Source organism: Euleptes europaea, chromosome 6 (genome assembly GCF_029931775.1).
Source record: "Euleptes europaea isolate rEulEur1 chromosome 6, rEulEur1.hap1, whole genome shotgun sequence".
NCBI lineage: Eukaryota > Metazoa > Chordata > Lepidosauria > Squamata > Sphaerodactylidae > Euleptes > Euleptes europaea.
Window position 1 is genome coordinate 69,727,324 of NC_079317.1, and position 23,976 is coordinate 69,751,299.

At 43.4% G+C, this 23,976-nt stretch overlaps 1 protein-coding gene across 3 annotated transcripts in view; it reads left to right on the forward strand.

Annotated features, from left to right (window-relative positions):
* The window catches only part of SHANK2 (SH3 and multiple ankyrin repeat domains 2), a 383,933-nt gene that overhangs the window by 110,767 nt on the left and 249,190 nt on the right, over positions 1–23,976 (forward strand). For all 3 annotated transcript variants that reach the window (XM_056850898.1, XM_056850895.1, XM_056850897.1), the window contains 2 exons: positions 1,254–1,560; positions 6,241–6,410. In XM_056850898.1, the coding sequence (XP_056706876.1) occupies positions 1,254–1,560; positions 6,241–6,410 (477 nt within the window). The remainder of the gene's footprint in view (positions 1–1,253; positions 1,561–6,240; positions 6,411–23,976) is intronic.

Sequence of the window (23,976 nt, forward strand, 5' to 3'; positions counted from 1 at the left end):
GTTGATCAGAGAATATGCCCATGTAGTACAGATGAGATCAAAACAATTGGTCACATTCTCTTATACTGCATGTTTTATTGTGATATCCAAAGAGAGCTCATCCAACCACTATTAAGAAAGTTACCTGGTCGCACAGAGGAATTTTATGTTAGCTATCTTCTCTCAGATAAAGACCCAAAAGTCACCAAACTTGCTGCAAAATTCTGTTTCATGGCAACAAGGATAAGATTCAAGATTCAAGAAATAAAACACAAAATCAATGAAACTGAAGTGGAAGAAATGCAGGAGAAGAAATTAAAGTTTGCCATGGAAAGCCGCGAATGTGTTTTTAATGGCTTTATTCCAATGGGCGATTTGGGGGGGACCCTTTCCGGGCCCCATATCTCGGGACCCCCTGACCCAATCTTTACAGAACTTGGGGGTTCATACAAGAAGGGTCCCCTCAAGCTACACTGAAAGTTTGGGACCTCTACCTCCAAACATGCCCCCCCGGAGCCGCGGAAAGGCGCAAATGTGTTTTTAATGGCTTTAAATGGCCAAATTTATTCGCGAACTCCGAATTGTGTGCTGAATTCCACGGATCCGAATTGGGGGAGTTCGAACTTTGGCATTTCCCAAATAAAAACGGGCCGAATTTTGCTGGATCCGAATTTTAACCGAATTTTTTTTTTCAACAGCCCTACATCCGAGTATTAGCCAGGACTGACCCTGTTTACCTTCTAAGGTCTCACGAGATCAGGCTAACCTGGGCCATCCAGGTCAGGGCAATGTTAGAAGGCAGAAGGGATGAAAAGGAGAAGGGCTTTAGCATTAAAAAAAACCCTATCTGCTATTGACCTTACCACAAACCATTCTATATTTTTTATTAAAACTTGAGATAGTCTATATTTGTTGATGAATGCCAACAATAATTTATCATTTCTTACTCAGAGGTTGTTGGCATTCACTGGCAACCAAGTCAGATTTTGGACTCTTACAATGACATGTGTAATTAATCAGGTTTTGAGTAATGTGGAATATTAGTAATTCTAACTTTTTAGAAGTGCTTTTCCTATGAAAATTATCTTTAATTTTAATTGCAGTTTAAATTTAATTCCAGCGCTCATCTTGATTAGACAATCAGCCAAGACAATATTTTTCATTCTTTCACATATTTAGAATGGGGGAAAGCAGCCGATAATGCTAAATCATATCTAAAAAACAGGTGTGTTTACCACAGAAACATCTTGTTTTCTTTCCCCCTTCTAATGCAGTGCCATTTAAAGAGGCTCCTACCTATTCAAGTAGAAGACGGAGGCCCCAGAGCACCTTGACAGCCCCTCGTGTCTTGCTACGATCCAATAGTGATAATAATCTCAACGGCAACGTTCCCGACTGGTCAGCCTCTTCTTTAGCTTCTTCACACCGTAGCCTTTCACCTCACCTACTCCAACAGATGCAGAATAATCCCAATGGAACTGTGAAAACGGTTGGGAGCTATACGCCATCCTCTCGGAGCCGCTCACCATCGTTAAACAGACTAGGAGAGGATGCAAAGCGGCAGCAACACCGGCACATCAGGTAATTCTATATAAGTTTAGTGTACTTATAGTCTGTGGAAAGTGGAATGCACTCCACCATTTTCTCTGAGTACATGAGATCACACCTGAAAATTAGACTTGCTGAGTTAGCTGATTTCTTCTGATGGTGTAGGCAGCTCTGCATCACAAAGCAAGACCCTTTCCTGGCATTTTATTGTGGAATACAAAATGATTAGAAATGGCTTAATGCCAAGTCACAAAGGAGGATTAAAGCATAGAATCATAGAGTTGGAAGGGGCCATACAGGCCATCTAGTCCAACCCCCCTGCTTAATGCAGGATCAGCTTAGAGCATCCCTGACAAGTGTTAGTTCAGCCACTGCTTAAAGACTGCCAGTGAGGGGGCAGCACCTCTGGTTGAACCAATCTGTTTGTGTTGCAAAGAGGTAAATTTTTGATTCTCACTTTGATTTGCAGTCCGTACAGGATGTAATGCGATTTAGAGGATTCCTCCTAGACTTCATATTAATAAAATATATCTTTCCAAGTTACACCCATATACATTTTCCAAAACTGAGTTTATAGCTGCTTGAGCAGACATGGTATTGGGGCTGATTTTACTCATGGTATGCTTTTTCTGCCCTCTGCAGTTCACTGTCCAGTTATTCCTAAGTGCATCATCATGTTACTGAGCTTTGCTTTCATCACTTATTTTAGGCCAGTTTTTTTGTAGCACTTGATTCTCCTATCATTCCTGTCCACAAATCTTACCAGATTATTTATTTCCCCCTGTGTTTGTCATCCCCTTTTCTTATCATCCCAATTTAATAATTACTTTTTAATACTAGCCTATGTGTTCAGATATCTTCTTGAGTTGGTTTCTGACTGGACAGCAATAGAAAAAATGTATTCCTAGAAGATATTCATGACTAGATTGTTCAAGACCACCATTTGAGAATTCTTTAGGATTGGTACCTCATGTGTTGGAATTTGCTATGAGCTGCGTTTATATGAACACTTTTGAAGGTTTCCTCCTGTGTCAATTATAATTACGGTAAATAAACTGTGATAATTTATCAGGAGGATACATCCAAATGTGTTTCTAAATTTGTACAGTCTCTAGATGAATTATATAATGACTGCACATAAATTCCAGTTGTTAGGCAATGTAATCAGAGTAATCCAAATACTGACAACTGCTGCTTTTCAGTATGTAATTGAAATCAGACATTAAGCACTTGTGTATTCAAACCCACAAATATATTTTTTAAAAACTGGAATCTAGGAATAAAGTGGCAGAGAAGGCAGATAGAATAATAACAGGATGGCAACTGTAAAATCAAGTAACGATTTTTAAAATAGCTTTATAGCAGGAAAGGAATTTGTTCATTGGGGTCCAGTTGGATATTATATTAAGTGAAAGTTTAGGTTCTCAGACCATTTATCCCTAAACAGTTGCCATAGGTGGGGGCTATCTGTTTGGTATGTGATTGATCTATTTTACTTATTTTATGTTTATTTATTAAGTATATTTACATCCTACCTTTCTATTTAAAATAAATACTCAAGGTAGCTACTACATAAAATCTATTTAAAACCAAAACTTCTGTTATTAGCAGTCAGCAGTTTAGGAACATCAGGGAAAGATTTTTAAAAGCCTTCCTGAAATTTTATTTTAACTTTGACTGGCATTAGAAGGCCTCCAATGAAAAAGTTGCCCACAGTGCGGTGGGGATAGATTTTCAGAGGGCGGGGGCACCTGAGAATGCCCCACATGTGAATTCCCCTCACCCCAGTTGGTGATTCCTGTAGGAAAACTCTATTGGCTGAACTTAGAGTACAAACTAGTAAATACAACAGGAAACATTTCATTAAGTAAATTGGACCTTCAGCACTTTGTATTGGTCCCAGATGCAAACTGGCAGCTATTGTAATTGGCAGATGGGAATAATGTGTTTACTTCAGCAAGCCCCTGTTTTTATCCTAGGAGTATTTGGAACCTGTTTATTCTTTTGAACTTTCTTCAAAGGCAGCCCCTCAAAGAACACACTGCAGTAGTCCAACTTGGATATTAAAACTGCAAGTGCCACTATGGCAAAGTCCACCTTTTCAGAAAAGGCCATAGCTGGTGAACCAAAACGCATCCTTCTCAATTCTGTCACACCCAAACTTCAAACCTGCTCCTTCAAAGGGAGTTGGGGTAGCCATCCTCCAGGTAGGGTCTAGAGATCTGGAATTACAACTGATCCCCAGACTACAGAGGTCAGTTCCCCTGGCTGCTTTGGAGGGTGGAATTTATGGTATTATACACCTCTGATGTCCCTCCCTTCCTCATACCGTGTCTTCCTATGGCTCCACCCCCAAATCTTAAGAATTTCTCAACATGGAGCTGGCAACTCTTTAGGGAATACAACCCTGTCCAGTGCAGATTGAACAACTGTTTCCAGATTCACAGTGCCTTGTGTTTGAATTGATTTAGTCTGGATTTCATTTCAGATTCTTTATCCTTCTTTGGTCCTTTGCAGCCTCTAGTTAAGCCCATCCACAGTTTCCCTGGAACTTGATGATAAAAGGACTACCTGTAGCTTTAAGAAACAGAAGCCCTCAGTGGCTGTTGCAAGGCAACCACAGCTTTCCAGGCTGGGTTTCTGTGAGTAAAAAAGTCAGTGGGGAGAGAGCAGAGTCCTTTTCAGGGATGTTTTGGCCTTTGAGGGATGTTTTGGCCTTTGAGGGAGGACTCATCAGGGCCAGGCCTGGCTAGGGTTGTTAGCTCCAGGTTGGGAAATTCTTGGGGGTGGAGTCTGGGGAGGGGAGGATTTAGGGAGGAGAGGGAGCCTGCCATAACTGGGCATATGGTAAGCCTACCTGGTGCATAGAACTCCAAAACCAGGTGACCGTTGGTGAGAAACCCCTCTCCCACATGCCTACCAACTCCACCTCATTCAAGCAGACAAATGGAGAAAGGCAATGGTAGTTGACCTTAAATTACAGGCAAGTTCATGTGAGTGAAGGAAGACCCTGAGATACTCTGTTCCAAGGCTGTTCGTTTGTTTATTAAAACATTTATATCCCACCTTTCCTCTTGGTTCAAGGTGGCTTACAATAATAAAAGATCAAAAGTTAAAGGTCAACATCAGCCTTTTGTCTCTATTTTTAACCTCTGATCACCATCTTGTATTGTAGATATAGCATGCAGTTGAACTGTGGAACTGAATTTGGCCAATGATGCATCTAGTTTTGACAACTCATAAGTAAATTAATAATGAGGTAGAAACATTTCCATCCCTTACAATGTTGTCTTGTACTGTATTTCTCATGCAGTCTTGACTATTAGTTCTTCAGGCACCTGAATAATATTGGTGTGTGTGCATGCCTGCCTGTCATTTTATTTAACTAGTGGGATGAAAACCAGCAGTCAGTTATTGCCTTTTCATGTTTGCAGTGAAAAAATTATTATAATTAACTGACCTTTTCTACTCAAAAAAACATTTGAAGGTTAAAAAGGATTGTTTAGACCAGGGGTGTCGAACTAATTTGTTATGAGGGCTGGATGTGACATAAATGTCACTTGGTCAGGCCGGGCCATTTGTACCATAAAATTTAATACCGGGGATATAATCTTTATAGGAGGCACAGGCAGAGCCAATTAATGATATCATTGTTTACTTAAAATACAAACATGCTTAAAACAAAAGCGCTATTAAATAAAAAAAATACTGTGTTATTGTTTTAAGCATGTTTGTATTTTAAGTAAAAAATAAAGTAAAAATGATATGATTAATTGGCTTTGCCTGTATCTTCTATAAAGTTTGTATCTCTGGTCCCTGCCAATATATTTTTTTTAATTTTAAACTGGAGTAGGAGTGGCTGTCTTGGCTGGTGAGCCTGCAGTGGTGTCGCCAGCCCAGATCAGGACTAGGGAGGAGTGGCTGCCTTTCCTGGTGAGCCTGCAGCCCTCCCCCAGTCCAGAATGACAGAGAGAAAGAGAAAGTGAAAGAAAGAGGGAGAGAGACAGAAAGAGAGAAAAAGAGAGAGAGCAAGAGGGAGGGAGGGTGAGAAAGAAGGAAAGAAAGAAAGAAAGAAAGAGGGAGAGAGAGAGAGAAAATGAGGGAGAGAGAGAGAGAAAATGAGAGGAGAGAAAGAAAATGAGAAAGAGACAGGGAGACAGAGGGAGAAAGAGGAATGGGGAGGGTTGCTGGCTGGGCTCATGGGGTGGCTGCTGCCCTAGGAAGCCCAGAAAGGGACAGGGGAGGGTTGGTGGCTGGGCTCACAAGGTTGTTACGGCCCCGGGAAGCCCAGAATGGGATGGGGGAGGATTGCTGGCTGGGCTCACGAGATTGTTACGGCCCCGGGAAGCCCAGAATGGGATGGGGGAGGATTGCTGGCTGGGCTCACGAGGTTGTTACGGCCCCGGGAAGCCCAGAATGGGACGGGGGAGGATTGCTGGCTGGGCTCACAAGGCCACTGCGGCCCTGGGAAGGCCAGAAGGGGATGGGGGACGGGGGGAGCAGGGGCTGGCTGCCTCGGCTCCGCAGGCCAGAGAAAAGCCCTCAGCGTGCCGCATCCAGCCCATCTTTGACACCCTTGGTTTAGACTGTCAGACAGGTGGTCCTTATACAGTAGCGGCAACCTGGTTAATGTGGCCTCAGATAATGAACTAAAAAAAAAAGGTGTGGTGTAGAAGGTAAAACTAGGGGTGTTTCATTTCTCTTTCCCTCCAGTGCCAGTTACAACCCTAGTGCCAACAAGGATACTGTATCTGCCTTGGATTATCAGGGTCAAAAACGCAAACTTTACAGTGCTGTACCTGGAAGACTATTTATTGTCGTGAAGCCATATCAACCTCAAGGAGAAGGGGAGATTCATTTGCACAAAGGGGACAGGGTAAAAGGTTAGTATTTCTTCTTCAAATATTCCTGTCTATATCTGTTGTTTACAAGTTGAAGTTAAATTTATATATTTGTTGTCATTTCTGGTTCTGAATGATTTAGCACTATTGTTAATGCAGTTCAATTCCTTTTCTGGACGTCTACACTTGAGTGACTGGTATGATACCCTCTCAATCCATTTGAACCGGTTCCCATAACAATTCAGGCATTTTATAACAATGCTGATTAGTGATGCATATTGTAAGTTACTAGGTCTAGTTTTATCACCATGAAGGATACTTCAATTAAATAATGAATGTGCTCAATTGTAAATATGTAATTTACAAGTTGTGGCCCTGCAATGAATTGCAAGAAGGGGGAATATTGTGGGAGACCCATCCATCTTCCAAGTCTTCCCTTCCTGAATTTTATAAACTCCCAGGGCTTTGAAAGATTAATGTTTCCTTTTCTCTCTCCCTGCTTCTCCTAATATACCTGGGTTTCCTTTAACTGAAACTCAGCTGCTCTTACACTCTGTAGTCTGGAGAATATTTAGTCCCCACCAAGGCAATTTCCTTAGGGTTTCCCCCCCTTTTTTGGTTAATTTAAAAGTCATATCTTTTCTGTATATCTTGAGGAATCCCTCTACATACCTGGGAATTCTACCTAGCGTATATACTTGGGTATAAGCTGACCCAAGTATAAGCCGAGGTGCCTAATTTCACCCCCAAAATGGGGAAAAATTAGGCACCCACGTATAAGCCGAGGGGGAAATGCACCCCCTCCCCCCCGCAGGCTTACCTGACCGGGCTCCAGGCGCGCAGGCAGGCGGCGGCGGCCCCCTCCCTGCGCGCAGGAGGCCCCGCAGGGTCAGCTGGCAAGCGGGAGGACCGGCCTGGGTGAGATCGGGGTGGGGGTGGGGGGGAATAAACCGCTGCCGCCCAGCAGAAGGCGCAATCGCGCAAAAGGCGCGACGATCGCGCAAAAGGTGCAATCGGGTGGGGTGGGGGGAAGAAGGCGGGACAGCCCGCCCATCAGCTGGCCGGCGGGAGCGTGCTGGGAGAGGGCCCAGCAGGCGAATTACCGTATTGACCCGAGTGTAAGCAGAGGTGAGTTTTTTAAGCCAAAAATCATGGCTAAAAAACTCGGCTTATACTCAAGTATATGCGGTATCTTGTCTAAGGGGAAGGTTTCAGCTGTCTGGAGAAAAAAATGTCCTGTCCCCTTAATGTAGGCTTAATGGGATGTTATTGACCAGGTGATGTTATTTGCTTACATGCCATGAAAAGCCTCAGATGCGGTGAGGAAGCAGGGAAGGAGTGTCTGTTCTTCTTGTTTCCCCACCTTTTTTGGACCCTCACAAATTTCTCACTGTTACCAGTTAGCTGAGAGGAGGATTTAAGACTCTTTCTACCCCACAGTATGTCACCCTTGCTTAAGTGAGGAGAGTTTCACTTTCCTTCCCTCCAGGAGAAATAGAGAGGCTTAGAGGCTGAAGCTGAATTTAAAAGAATGAATAAAATGATGTTTATTATTTACTGAAAGATTTTTAGATCGCTGGTTATTCTTCAAAAGAGGCACAAAGCTTAAATGGTTACGGGCGGTTCAGAATCTTAGATGGTTGCGGGCACTGTTCTTAGTTCAAAGTTCAGTTGCTTCAGGATACTCAGTATTATACTCAGATATTATTAAAACTACTTATTAGGGTTACCAGGTCCCTCTTTGCCACCATCGGGAGGTTTTTGGGGCGGAGCCTGAGGAAGGCGGGGTTTGGGAAGGGACTTCAGTGCCATAGAGTCCAATGGTCAAAGCTGCCATTTTCTCCAGGGGAACTGATCTCTATCGACTGGAGATCAGTTGTAATAGCAGGAGATCTCCAGCTAGTACCTGGAGGTTGGCAACACTACTACTCATAGACTCAAAATACTTAGTGTGGACTCAAACTAACCTAGCGCACAAAAATACCAGTGAGTGGAGGTTCATCCACAACCTTTCCCACTCCTTAGTTTCCACCTCCTGTGGAAACAAATAATTCTTCCCCAAAACACTGAGCCAGGGGTCTCCCTGTTTCAGAAGCCACCTCCCACCAAGTGACTGAAGAAAGGGCTACCACACACTGCCACAATCTTCCCCTTGTCACTACTCAGGTTTGGTTTTAAACAAGCTAGGTAGTATTTGAACAAGTGTTATCAGAGTCTCTCCACACCACCGCACAGTTCAGGAGCTCAGAGCTAACTCTAGATCTTTTCTCTCCCTCAAAAAAACCCCCCAAAAAACAACACCTGTCAGCTTTCCAGATTCCGCCCACTGCTTGCTGGCATTGGCTGACAGTTACCAAGTCTCACAGTTTAACCCTGTATCCATCACAGATGCACATTTCCACTCATTAAGCCTCTGTTAAAGAGAAAGGACATTTTTCTCCAGGCATGTTAGCAACCCTATCTGTGGGTGTCCTTTCATTATCCTTTCATTATCCCTTTTGCTCCTTTCATTATCCATACAGGGGCCAGCTAATTTACTATTAGACATATGTCATTTACGCACTGGAGGTTTTGCCTTGGATTTGCCACTCTCCAGATGCACATTTTCCCCACCTGAATGCTCAAAACTCAAAAATAAGCCCCCCATGCAGAGTTTTGAGCATTTGGATGGGGAAAATGTGCATCTGGAGAGCGGCAAATCCAAGGCAAAACCTCCAGTGCGTAAATGACCGTAGTAATTGTATATAATGAAACAGTTTTAACATAACTGAGAAGAAAAACAGTGGATAGGAATACTGTTACTATATAAAGTTATCTCATATGTGGCATTGTCCAGTAAAATTACTGTAAATGTCTAAAAGGATTCCATTTCTTTTAAACTTTCTCCATAGGCAAAGTAGAGAGCCAGCATGGTATAGTGGTTAAGGTGTCGGACTATGACCTGGGACACCCAGGTTCAAATCCCCAGTCGTGCCAGGGAGGTTTGCTTGGTGACTTTGGGCCAGTCACACACTCTCAGTGCTGACCCTGACTAGTATTTGGATGGGAGACCTCCAAGGAACACCAGGGTTATGATGTGGAGGCAGACAATGGGAAACCATCTCTGAACTTCTCTTTCCTTGAAAAACCGATAGGGTCGCCATAAGTCAGCTGTGATTTGACGGCAAAAAAAAAAAAGCAAACCTGAAAGCAGAAGCACTCAATGCTTGTTGCTGTCTAGCCCTTGAAGAAGCCAAAGGTTAGCTAAATGAAAAGCAAACAAATACTAAAATCCTTCAAGATATTTTAGGCTTTACTCCTATGCATACATCCTTTTGCACTGCACCAGCTAGAACTTACTCTGAGTGAGCATGCATGTGACTCTGCTGGGTACCTGCAGGGATCACCACTTGGAAGGGACCAGCATAGACCCTGGCATACATAACATGCATACGTATAGATTAGGGGGAAATTTACATATCAAGGACAATGTGTTTTAAAAGCTAAATACGTAGATGACAAATAATAAAAACGGCAGATTCGTTTAGTTTTCAGACATTGTGATTTCTTAATATACCTCATGATTTTGAATGTTTGAAACTAGCAATAGTAAGGATTTTGGCTCTATCTGTGAAGTGAAACACTAATCAGTTATTAGCCCATCCTTTGCCACATTTATACGTATCGTGTTAACCATGTCCAAAAAGAGTGTGCAAATTTCAGTGCTGCTAAGCCCATAAGGCGCCTGTCCCTGGATAGTTTACATATAGTCAAGTTTGTCCCAACCTGGGCAGATCTAAAAGTTGATGAGGGCTAAGGTATATGATTCTGCAAATCTGTGGGAGAAACCCAAGTTTGCAGAAATAATGAGAGGATTAAAATGTTGAGGAAGAAGGTCTGACGGTAGCAGGCCCATCTGTTCATTTGCAGATGTCACTTGCAAAAAATACTTTAGGTGGCATCTTGGGTTTTGGTACCAATCCAAAATGACAACATGTATTTTATGTATTTTATTATTAGTATTTACATTGCAAGCTGCCTTGAGTTCCTATAAGGTACAAAGGAGGCTAATCTTTTATTTATATTCCGACCTCCCCCGGCTGCACTGGGCTCAGGTCGGCTAACATCATCAATACACATTTCCATATACATTAAAATTCATCCAATCATGCACAATTAAAACATTTTAACGTGCTGAACTTAAATTTCAGTTTGCAGCAATACATCAGTGCTGTCAGTATAAATCCTCACAGGGAGAGCTGGTATTACTTGGGGAGTTCCTGAATCTTATCAAAGTGTGCAAGCAATATATCGGTGAATAACTATGGTTGCTAGGATGCACATTTGGAAGACTTTTAAAAAATTATAAATAAAACATGTGCAACAGAATTGCATGTTCTGGCCAGCTTGTTTGGTTCCCCCATGGGAATCTGGATAGCACTATTCTCACTAACAATGCTTTAAAAAGGGAACAAAAACAGGTGAGCTGTAACTGTCCAGCAGTTCTCCCAGTCACAATGCTTCCTGTAGTAAATCCCTGTAGTAACTCCCCCAGAAAACCATCATCTCTTCTCTTCCCCAGGGCCATGGAGGGTCACAGAAAACAATGTTCATATATAGCATTTCATACATAGCCCAGTGACTAGTAATGTGCTGCTTCTCAGTCCCTTCCCAAGGACATAGTGACATCTAATCTTGAGTTTAGGGTTCTCAGCCACATTTGCTGCCTGTTGGGTACAGCACATCATGTGCTAATACCTACCAATGGGACAAGACATTTATAATTGCTCTCTTTTTCTGATTTCCCCTTGTTCATCTATGTGGAGTATTAGGTGAAGTACATTCTAAGCCTGGACAAGCAGATGCTATCATTTTCCATTATGTAGCACTAATATTTGGTGATGGTATTTGAATTCCAATTCAGACTGTCATGGATAGTCACCTACAGTACAGATATCACATGATGAATAGGGATGGGGAAGAAAATGTGTTTTGTCAGTTCAAGTTTAATCCTAACATTTCAAAAGGACTCTCTTTAGGGCAAGGGACAAAGCACCATTAATCAGATGTGCTCAATTCTCTGTTGTATGCCCCAGAATGCACCATTTCGAAAGTTTGTTTGCCTTTTGTTATTTTGCTGTTTATGTTTTTAAAATATCTGCACCAGCCAGTGATTCCTTAACTTTTGTTCTTATTTGTGTACTTCTTAGTTTTTACATGTTGGAGATGATGTTAATGGGAGTGCTAGTTAACACATGTTGTCTAGTTTTGTTTGCCTTCTGTCAGAGTTTCAGACCCTTCTGATCTGTAATATACTATTTTTTTACTAAATTGTTCTACTATGTGCCAAGATTGTTTTATAACATTGACAATAGTTTCAGTAAGCATTTTTATTTTTCTTAATGTTTTATTGAATCAACCATGTATATTCGGTTAGAAATGAAATTAAGCCGTCTTTAATGGTAATGAACAATGCCATTTATTTATGTACTCCTGCACTGTAATAATTGCAACTTGTGAAACACAATGCAATCTTGTGCAGAGTTACCATGTAAATCTGCTTTCACATGTTAGACAATGCACTTTTAATGCCCTTTAGCAATCATTTGCAACTGGATTTTCCTGTGTCAAAAATGCATTGAGAGTGCATTATCCAATGTGTGTGAAAGCAGCCTAAGTAACATGCTTTATTTGTTAAGATGTCCTTCTACAATGCAGATTTCTTGTTTTAAACCCGGATAATTTCCGAAGTCGGGATTAAGATTTCCTCTTCTCTTCTAGTTAGCAAGAGGAAGGGAAACTTAAACAACAGGAAAACTAAACTCTCCATTCACACCTCAGTGAACAGGAACATATTCACAGGATCAAAAGAATTTCAGTAGATTTTTTAAAAGGGCAACAACAACAACAACAAATAACAAACAAGTTTAAAACAAACATCATTACTCGATAAAGAAATCTTCCAAATTTGTTTTCTCCCCATAAAAAGTATCAAGGGAGGGGTGAAGCAGGGCTTCCCAAAAATTTGCATACCCTCAAAGAACAAAAAAAAAATTGTAAGAAGGGCAGTACATTCTTGCAAGGGGAGCGAAACTCCTTTGGAGCCGGCATGACCCCATGCCTGCATATCATGGAATGACGTACACTGGTGCGGGAGAAAACACGCTGACGTCTGGGCACCGCCGGCCCCCACCACCAGCGCAGCTACACTGGCAGGGCTTTCCCAGAAGGGGAAAGGCATTCCCGGGGGTGGAGCTCCCTTTTTGGGTGGCGCATCCTTGGTGTTTTCAATGGGACATTTCCCCCTTTCCCCCCTATTTTAATTTTGAAAAATACTTTTTTCTCTCTGTGGTGGCCGAGAAGCCTCTGATGAGGCGGTGCAGTTCCGCCACTCCTGACTGAAGCAGATCTACCCCCCCCTTCAGGACTGCGTTCAAATTTGTCCTTAATGGTGAATTCCCAGGTTGCATGGTGAGTTTGTACACTACCCAGCACTGTACAGTTGCAGGAATGACATTATCTTCATAGGCAAAATCAGAATGGGGGGGTGAGCAATCTGTTCTCGTCTCATTTATAGAAGAATGCTCCTCTGGAAGGAACAAATACAGTCAAGCTATTCTAGGAAGTCCCTCAATCTGAAATGGATGGCAAAAAATATTGTGATAAGAATGTGTGGTTGCTAAGATCCACAGTTGTGAGATGTAAACAAATAATAGTCTTGTGGGTCATAGTGACATCAGGCTAGAAGATAGGTCTGACCACATCTCTTGAAATTTTGGAAAAACAGAAGCATTGAATTTCTAGCATGAGAAATGGGGAAAGGAGTCATTATTGTCAAGATGTCATATTAATTTCTCTGCATGGAGGGAAAAGTAGCTGAGAGAGTAGAATACATCTTTAATCAAATGTGCGGCTCTGTTTGGAAAACTACCCCGATTCCCCACAGATAATATAGAGATTTGCATCTTTTCCTAATTGTCACAGTTTTCAGCCATCTGCAGCTCATGCTGGTTTAGCAAACCAGAACAAAACCATAAATAATATATGCAGGCATGGGCTCATTTTGTCACACGGAGTGCAGCATTGAAGCCTACCATTGGTATGACAGTGGGATAGACAGTGCAGCACATGCCTCCCATTGTACATCCTGGAAAATATGTGTGTCATAATGGAATAGTATGACTGGGGGCTTCCTGTATTCACAAGTGCCATGGAGACAGAAATAGCTGCATCAGTTAAGACTGCTATTAACGCTGCAAGCGGTTGCTGGGTTGGAGGAAGAGTGCATAGGGCAGCAAGGGCTGTTCACTCCACCTGCTGTTGCTGATACTGTACTCCTGCTTTTACCTCCTGTGTGTATCCAGATAAAGCCTCTGTGGGAATACTTCAGGGGAGGATGCTTGCCTTTGGAAAGAGAAAGGATGCACAATATAGTAGTGCCCATCATAAGTGGGTACTGTAAATGTGAACTCCTAAAGGATATATGAATGAATGAGCGGGGACCCGTGAGAAACTCATGGGAAAATTCCCCCTCTTCCATGTCTTCTGCACCCCTTCCCCTCTAACACATGTCCCCCCACTTCCTCCTCCTCTGTCGCTGCTTTTCTGCCTAAGTAAAAAGTGGATGCCATATTGACCAAAGTCAAGTGCTTTTAAATTTGAAGACTTAGTAGGAGCAAGTGGTGGGCGGGGGGGGGGGGGGGGAGATAGACGGAAGCCTCTGCCTTTTCCTCCTGCCTACTGATCCCCTCTCATTTTCTTTCTCTGATTCAGACTGGGGCAATGGCACCTTCTCCTCCCTGCCACCCCCACTCCCTCTTGCTTACGTTCTCTCCTGCTGGGGGGGAGGGGTCGAGGAAACAGAAAGAAACAGCAGCAAACAGAAGCAAAACCACCACCAGGGCTACCTATTGTTCCCTGCCACCTGTCTGTCTTTACCTGGTAGAGGAGGGGAAGAGCAGCATAGCTGGAGAAGAGAAGCGTCTTCTGCTGCCATCCACCTTTATTGGCCAGTTGCTCCACTCTAGGCAGAGCCTCTGGGAGCTGTGCCAGCAATGGCAATGATGGGTGAGGCTTCCTGGTGCCCGGCCGCTCAGGGCATTCCTGGTGCCCGGCCGCTCAGGGCATCCCTGAGTCTGCCTCAGTAGCGGGCCTGAAGGAGGCTCCCAGAAGGCTCTCAGGAGGCCAGGAACAGCTAACTTTCTGCCTCCATTGCTTCCCTGTTCGGTATGGTTGCCAACCTCCCAAGTAGAGACTGGAGATCGTCTGCTGTTACAACTGATCTCCAGAAGACAGAGATCAGTTCCCCTGGGGAAAATGGCGGCTTTGGAAGGTGTACTGTATGGAATTATACCCCATTGAAGTCCCTCCCCTCCCCAAAGCCCACCCTCCTCAGGCTCCACCCCCAAAATCTCCAGGTATATCCCAACACGGAGCTGGCAACCCTACTGTTTGGCTTGCTGGCTCAGAGGATCCCAAAGCAGCAGCAGTCCTTGCTGTTCCTCCCCTGCCCTCCTTCAGCCACTAGTGAAGCCACCCCCCAATCCAGGTCTCAGTGGGAGAGCCCACTCCAGCCTGGCCAGCCCCACGCACACACACACAGAGTCCAATCTCCAGGCAGCTGCCAGCGTCCCCCACTGGCTGGGCTGAGCCCAGAGTGGCTGCCAGGTTCCCCACCAGTGGGAGCCGCTTCCTCTGGGTCGGTGAGGGTCAGAGGCAGGCAATAACAGCTGGTGTATTCTCTTTGCATGCACAGAGAACTCTTTATTTAGTTTTGGGGGGATTTAAACCCCCTGTTTAATTTTTAAAAAACTGTTTGGATTTTTCTGCTGGCCCAAGGGATCTCCTGAGCCTACAGAAAAACCTTTTGGCGGGGAGGTGTGCTCTCATCTGAAGATTTAAGTATCCGAAGGCAGAGGGCTCACTTCAGAATTAGATAGGTAGACACAACACCACCTAAGTGGGTGCCATTGTTCGTATTCTACAAACATCACTTTTAGCTTCCCTCTCCCTTTAATGTTTGCTCATCAGTCTGTTGGTCTGAGAATCCCAGTGGTTCAGAGACAGCTATCTACTGCTTTCCTTGGTGAACCTATTAACAGATGTCTTTCACTCAGCTAATTGTTTTCTTGCTCTTCCATTAGAGCAGAGATGGTTGTTTGGCCAAGAGTGCTGGAAGACAGAGTGCCTAGTGTCTGTATTTATAGGCATCTGTACTTTACATTCCTTTTGGAAGTATTTAAGGACTTGCTCAGAGCTTGAGGATGTGATCACTATAGTGCACAGTACACACTTAACTGTAGTTCTCATTGAGGAAGCTACTGCTGTGGCCTTCCAATGGGATATGATATACAGTGCCATGCTAACCAGACTTATACCCCCCCCCCCAATTCACTGAAGTCAATTGACTTTGAAGGGAGCAACTGTTAGAGTCATACTTTGCCTCCAAGAAAGGGATCTTGGGGTGGTAGCGGATAGCTCAATGAAGATATCAACCCAGTGTGCGGCTGCTGTAAAAAAGGCAATTCCATGCTGGCCATAATTAGACGAGGAATAGAGAATAAAACTGCTGATATCATACTGCCCTTGTACAAATCTATGGTGAGACCACACTTGGAATACTGTGTACAGTTCTGGTCACCACACCTAAAAAAGGATATTACCGAGCTTGAGAAGGTGCAGAAAAGAGCAACCAAAATGATTAGGGGACTAGAGCAACTGTCCTATGGGGAGCAGTTAGGACGCTTAGGGCTGTTTAGCTTGGAAAGAAGGCGGCTGAGGGGAGACATGATAGAGGTCTGTAAAATTATGCATGGTTTGGAGAGAGTGGACAGGGAGAAGTTTTTCTCCCTCTCCCATAATACTAGAACACGGGATCATCTGCTAAAGCTGGAGGGCGAGAGATTCAAAACAGATAAAAGGAAGTATTTTTTTCACACAACGCATAGTTAAATTGTGGAACTCCCTGCCCCAGGATGTGGTGATGGCTGCCAGCTTGGAGGGCTTTAAGAGGGGAGTGAACATATTCATGGAGGAGAGGGGTATTCATGGCTATTAGTTAGAATGGATACTAGTCATGCTGCATACCTATTCTCTCTAGTATCAGAGGAGCATGCCTATTATTTTGGGTGCGGTGGAACACAGGCAGGATGGTGCTGCTGCAGTCATCTTGTTTGTGGGCTCCCTGGAGGCACCTGGTTGGCCACTGTGTGAGCAGACTGCTGGACTTGATGGGCCTTGGTCTAATCCAGCAGGGCCTCTCTTATGTTTCTTATGTTCTTATGTTCTCCCAGTTGAGAACCTTTACATGATTGCATGTGACCATGTTGTCTCACGGCTTTAGGGATTATCAAATAAGCCCCATATCACACACACATCCATAATTCTCACCTAATCTCCTTCTGAGACTTCAATCCAGAGAAATCTGTCAATCAACCTCCTAGAGAGTTTGCAAAAGGAAAGACTTCATTGTGATCTTCTCACCCATCACTATAAATTTTGCCAGTACTTAACTAAACAATCAAATATTCTGCAGAGGATGATTATGAAATCCTATTTAACCCATTTTCCTCCCAGTTATTTGCAAGTACCACTGCTGCATATTCCTGTGATTTAAAGGATTGTGACAAGTGCTCCCTTAGCTTCACGAAAGTTCCTTAGTGTCTTCCAAGATTGGAAAGCAAGAAAAAAAATCGAGGGTCCTTGGATAAACAACTTTAAAATGAAGGGATCTCTGAAGAGGCACACACAAGGATCAGTTCAGCTTCTGTAGTGTAAATTTACAATTCTCTCTTGTGATGCACCTTTTAGTAGTGTGATACTACCCATTCTCTTCACCCCTGAACATCTACTCCTTGAAATTCATAGACTTTGTCACTAGATACATTGAATCGCCAGGAGCAGTGGGTTCCCCAAATCTGATAATTCCTACTAAATTCCTACTAAATGCCCATCATATGGATTTATTTAGTCCAGGGCTGGAGTGAATGTGTGTGTGCATATTAAACTTTCTCCTCCTCACTGTTTTTCTGATACCAGTTAGCACTGTGGAGTTGCTCTTTGCCCTGTAGGGGATCATTCCTACCTATAGGGTAAATAATACCTGCAGGGTACTAACTGAAATTGGGAAAACTGTGTGACATATAGGGTTGAAGTTCCTTTTCAGTCCAAATTTGCCATTATAGTACCCTCTGGAGCTTCATATACTTTGACCTTTGGTAGTACAGTAATCAGTGTGAAGTATATTTCTTGCAAACATTTCAGATTAACACACTTTGGTGGTTGCTGTTCTTGAAAATTAGTTGTTGGGGAGGCATGTGTAATGACAAAACAGGTACAGATTATTTAAGGAGAGCTCTGTGATGTATATACATGTATATATGTGTATGCCTTTATATGAGCCCTCACCAACTAGTCTCTGTTTCCCCCATCAACACTTGTATGTGAGAGGCCTCACTTAGCTCTAGTTCTGTGCGTGTAGGTTGTAGTTCCAAGTTGTAGGTTGTAGTTGCAAGCCTCTTGCTGAAGCTGCCAGAATTTCCTGTCTGTTAACTGGATAGGTTAAGCCTACACACCAGATCCCAGAGTATACTACATGGTGTCCGAAGTTGGAGTCTGCAGAAGGGCTTTCTGGTTGGGAATACTGCATTTCCAACAGAAAGGATGGAACAGTGTAAGTCCCCCTCTGAGCTAAGCTTCACCAAGAATTTAGGTGAAAACTAGAGAAAATGGGACCAGAAATTAAAACTGAACCTACAAGTTACAAAAGCTGAGGATGTCAGAGGGGTATAAAATTGCTGCAATGTTGCACTGTATCGGAGACAAGGCATTGGAAATACACAACAATCTGCCTGATATCTATGCAGACCCTGCCAACAGGACACTAGCAGAAGTATTTGCTGCATTCAAAAAACTATTGTGAACCCAGAAAAAAAAACCTGTTTTTGAACAGTTTCAGTTCTGGCAGCTTCCTTATGATGAGACAGCTGGCATAGACTCCTTTGTTACGATGCTCAGGGAGAAATCTCAGCACTGATTTGGGGGCCTCCACATACTTGATGTTAAGAATCAATTCAATTTCAATACCTTTATTGGCATACCATTGAGCAATCAAAGACTTGATGTTAAGAGACCAGGGCCATGTCCACACTTACCATTTGCGGCACCGGCTTCCATGGGCTTTCCTTGCATGTTCCCACTGCAACTCACCCGAAGGATTCCGAGGCGTCTCCAGAGCGCAATTTCGCCACGTTAAGTGCATCCGCTTATACGGCGAATTAAAAAAATAAAACGTCCTCCACACCCGGTGCCTTACAGTGGGAACATGCAAACTGTGTTCTATCCATTTCCTGCTGCCAGCCCACTTCCTGCTGCCAGCCAACCCCCACACTCTCCCTGCCTCCCTTACTCACGCTGGACCAATCGCCGTCCTTGCTTGGAGAAGCTGACTGGGCATGCGTGGGAGCGTGCTGGTCTGGGCTTATCAAAAGCAGCGGACAAAGGCGGCGTGGTGGGAACAGAAATTTAAACTTGTTTTGGATGCTTTCGTGCTGGACGCGTGTAAATAGCTAGGTAAGTTGCTGGTGCGTTCACGGGCAAGGTTGTCCTCAGCATTTCAGGTAACAAGATCAAGGAATAGCTCCTGGAAAGCTGGGGTTGCCAACTCCACATTGGGAAATTCCTAGAGATTTGGGGTAGAACCTGGGGAGGGCAGAGTTTGGGGAAGGGAGGAGCTCAGCAGGGTATAATGCCACAGTGTTCACCCTCCAAAGCAGCCCCTTCCTTCAGTTGAATTGATCTCTGTCGTCTGGAGGTAAGAGACTGTTCTTCCCTTGACAGGCACTTGGCCCTAAAAACTCAGGGGTCAGTAGGCAAAGAGCCCCTTGCTCAGGCACCAGTCTCACCAGGAAGGGGACCTGAGCAGGAGATGGATGCTCTCCCTGAAGTGGCAGAAACCACTGGAGTAATTAGGCAAACAGGGAGTGGGTATGAGGTGAGATTGCCTCCAAAATTCAAGGACTATGTTATGGAACAGTGGTAAAGACTGATGCCCAATGGTGAGTCAAGTACTAGCAACCTCAAACTCCCAGTTCTGAAGTGTGTGTATGTCTTTAAGTGAGCCCTCATAAACTAGATTCTATTTTCCCTATCAAGGCCTGTATGGGAGGGACCTCACTTAGCTCTAGTTCTGTGAGTAGAAGTAAGTGTGTGCGTGAAGCAATAAAGAAGCCTGTTGCTGAAGCTGCCAGAGACTCCTGTGTGTTAACTGGATAGGTAATCTTAATCCTACACACCAGACCCCAGAGAACACTGCAAGCTGGAAATAGGTCAGGTTCACATAAAGATTAAAAAAAGAGAGTTCAGTTATTGTTTTAGTAGAATATTAAGTAATTAGCTAAAAATATCTTTTTTTAGTTTTTATCTATTAGTCATGCACACTGACATCATTTGTCTGCCACTCATGATATAAAGAACACCACAGCTACCTAATAAAAATAAAGTTGATAGAGGTTGTGTTTGTTTGTTTTTTAAGTGATATCATTGGTTCCATGTGGGAAAAGGCCTAGCACCTCGCCTTCTTTATGCAGCATCTTCAGTAGGCTTTTTGAAGTTTGTTGGGGGGTAGGGTACTTCTCCTGCACTGTGCAGCCTGCCAGTTAAGATCTGCCTCCCAAACCCTGCTCTCGGTTCCCCACCGCCAAAGGTGAAGCGGTTGGTGACCAGAGATAATACTTTGTCAGTGGTGGCACCTTGTCTGTGGAATTAATTTCCCCCTGAGGCTTGCCTGATACCTACCCATGGTTATTGTTCATTTGAAAACTGGAAACCTTTGTTGTTAGACTCAAATGTTATCATATTTTGTAATCCACTTCCTATTTAACTGAGCAGCTTTGTTTTACTGGGAATCTTTGATGTTAGATTCAAAAATCGCTATCATTCAAATGTTATATTTTGTAATTGGCTTACTGATGGATGGAATAGTTCTGTTGTACTTGTAGTCTGCTTTAATTGAGAAAAGTGGACTATAAATGGAAATGAATAAATATTGGTAGGCTTCCTCACAACTTTGTGATGTATGTATTTGAGTTAAGGATTGTAAAGAATTGTACTTATATAGCATTAGAAATGCAGTGAAGGGAAGAATCAATAACTGTACATAAATGTATAAGGAGATGCTACATACTGAGTCAGTTCATGGTTCTGGTCAGCCAAATGCTGTTTGCTCTAAATGCACATAGGTGTCACATTAGTATAGCTCTCCAGGAACTATTGGTGTCAATCCCATATACAGAGCAGCATATATAGGAGGAGGAGGAAAAGAAATTGCAGGGACTAGATTGGCCCCTTGTGTTACAAGAACATTTTAGGTTATCCACACTAATCTTTTTTCAAAATTCCTCAGCTGTGAAAACGTTTTAAACAGTATTCTGCAGTTCTCAGTCATAGGATCAACTTCAAACTTAACACTTACGTACATGTGAGTCGATGCTCTTTTTAAAAGATCCTGCTCTCTCCTATTGTCATTTTCTTGTGCTGTGATAATCAGCAGACTGTGTAAAATCATAATCCAACTGTGCAAACCTATTGTGAGTTATGTGACTTTCCTTTATAAACCAAGGCCATGACATTCATGCTATCTGACCCAGCTTCCAAGGACTGGCATTAAGTACTTTATTTTTTTTTTAGTAGTATTAAAACTGTAAGCAATAAAGGCCATGACCCAGTTTTTCTTGCTATGTGGTCAGCACTCTTAAATCTCAGTTCATATAACACATGCTTTGGAACAGATGTGAGAGCGATCTGGTTGCAACATCTGTCACCCCATTGATCGCCAGGGTTGATTCGGCTGATCTGGCTGGTTGGGCGGGTGTCCCCTACCTCCCTCACTGCTCCATGTGTGCCCCTCCCGAAGCTGCGTGCTCGGTGGAAGAAGATGACCATCCCAGATAGAAGGAGTATACCATTTTTCAGTCAAGGGTATACGATAGCTGCGCTTCCCTGCTAGAAGCTCCAAACAAGCTCAAGATGTACTGTAGTCACATTCAAGTATTTTCCAAGAATAGTGCGCATTAACAGGTTTTTAGACTTTATTAGAACTCTATGAAGAATACATGGACTGTTCCCCAGCAGTACCGAGGTGAGGGCATTTCAACAGACGGGCTATAGCTTCTTATCTTATTCAATAAGCCAAGTCTTATGCAGACAGACAGTAAGAGCAGGGGCTTTTCCTCAGCTCCCTTATTGTCCTTGCTTGTTTATGATCGTTAGCACACACCCCCAAAAAACCCCACCAGATTTTGATATGAATTCTGACTAGAGATGCCAATGCCAGCTTGGGAAATTCCTGGATATTTGTGGGGAGTGCTTGGGGAGGGCAGTTTGAAGAGGAGAGGGAGCTCAGCAGGGATAAGTGCCTCTTTGTTTAATGGCTTGGACAACTGGCAGTACGCTTTCTTTGCGGTTTTATGAAGTCGTGTGAATTCTACAAGTTAAGTGCTTCACAAAATACTATCTGATGGGGGTAGGAGTTTTGGAGTTAGACATTCAGCCTGAACCGTGGTCTAACCACTTAAGGCAAGGGTCAGACATCCCACAGAAGGGACAGACATCCCACAAAAGGTGTGGTCTCAATTAAAATAGTCTGTCCATGCAGGTTCATGGATCCTACTGCATTTCATAATGCTTATGGGGATTTTAGGATTACAAACACAGGCTCTGTTGAGGCTGAGATGGGAGCCTGGAATGTGAAGCTCCTTGGAGCTATTGACAGAGATTGGCCATTTTTAGTCTCTCTACCCTTGATCCATATTAATGAGCCCTTGATATTCATCACCAATTAGTCGCTAACTTGTGGCACTTTCCCACGGCCATGCAAAGAGGTGGTTATCCATCCACTACTTTAAAAATCCTACCAAAAACCCATGTGACCAATTATCTCCCAGCCTCTAATCTGCCCTTGCTGGGCAAAGTGAGAGCACAGTAGTGGATCAACTTCAGGTCTGCCTGGATATCTCATTTGCTCTGGATCTTTTCAGGCTGGTTTCAGGCTGGGCAATGGGACAGAGATGGCCCTGTTGGCTTTAGCTGATGACCTCTGTCTGAAAGTAGACAAAGGCCATGCTTCTTTGTTGTTCCTACTGGATTCTATCTGCAGCCTTTGATACAATTGATCTTGCCATCCTATTGTGGTATTTGCAAGCAGAAGTAGGTATCAGGGGATGTGGCTTGGACTGACTGAAATCATTCCTCACAGATTGGACTCAAGGAGTTGCCATTAGAGACCAGTTATCTTCAGTGTGGGAGTTTTCCTGTGGGTTTCCACAGGGTGCAGTCTTGTCTGAGCTCTTTGTAAAGCCTTTAAGAGAAATCATTCATAGGTGATGACACCCCACTCTTTATCTCTCTATCCAAATTCCCTGGCAATATGGTAGAGGTCTTGGGCTACTGCCTGACTGCTGTGGTTAAATAGTTGAAACTGAACCCAGGCAAGAAGGGAGTAATGCTGGATGGGAAGCCTGAGGTCTTAAATGATATTGCGATGCGCTGATGCTTGCCGAAAGCACCAACTCCTCCTGGTACAACAGAATAGTTAAAAAACTTCAAACCATTGGGTTATCTATGGAGCAATTATTTAATATGAATGAAAAACAATCTTATACTGAAATAAAGAGACGCGTCCTCGACATTGACTACCAGAGATTAATAACTGGAGCACGGAAGACCTGCTCGCCCCTTTTCTACGATATAATACCTGCACTGAACACACTGCCAAAGTACTTCTAGGATCTGATTTCCCCGCCCTTATGACGTTTTTTCATGTTGGCCCGGCTGAATACTTTACTGACAGCGGTCATGCGTGGTAGATACCAAAAAATACCCTACGGGAAAAGAGTTTGCAGCTGTAATGGAAAGTCGCCTGAATCCACAGAACATGTGTTATTGTTCTGTGTGAAGCATCTAGCCAAGCGAGAGAAGTTAATTACACCATGGATAAAAAATGGTGAGGATAGTGAAAGTAGATGGCTAGCCCATCGACTACTGAAGGATCATAACTCGCAGCTCTCTGAAGCGGTTGCTAAATTTCTTACGGTTACTTTGGAGTAATAGTGAATGTAGTAAATGAACGAAGGATTCAGGTTATATAACGGTCTCCCTGGCCTCTATATGGAGCATTAAAGCTGTTTGTAGTTATTATTTGTATAGGTCTGGCCAAAGTATGGCCATTTAATAACTGCCCTGTATTTTGTATTGGATGTCCTGTATTTTGTATTGGATGTCCCATTTTTGTACTTGATGTTTTAGCTACAATGCCAATAAATAAGGCTATGAATGAATGAATGATATTGCGATTCCCACTTTTGGTGGGGTTCAGCTGACCCACACGGATGATTAAGATCCTATGGGTTATACTGGGACACTACTACTGGAGAAGCAAGTTAATGTAGTTTCAAACAATACTTTTTCTAACTTAGTTTAGCCTGGAAGATGGCCCCCTACCTTGACTCAGGTGATCTGGCCATCTAGATCCATGCCTTAGATCCACTGAGTAATATTGAGACTAGACTACTGTAATGCACTCTACATAGGTCTTGAAATCAGCTTGGAGTCTCCAGTTGGTGCAGAATGCCAC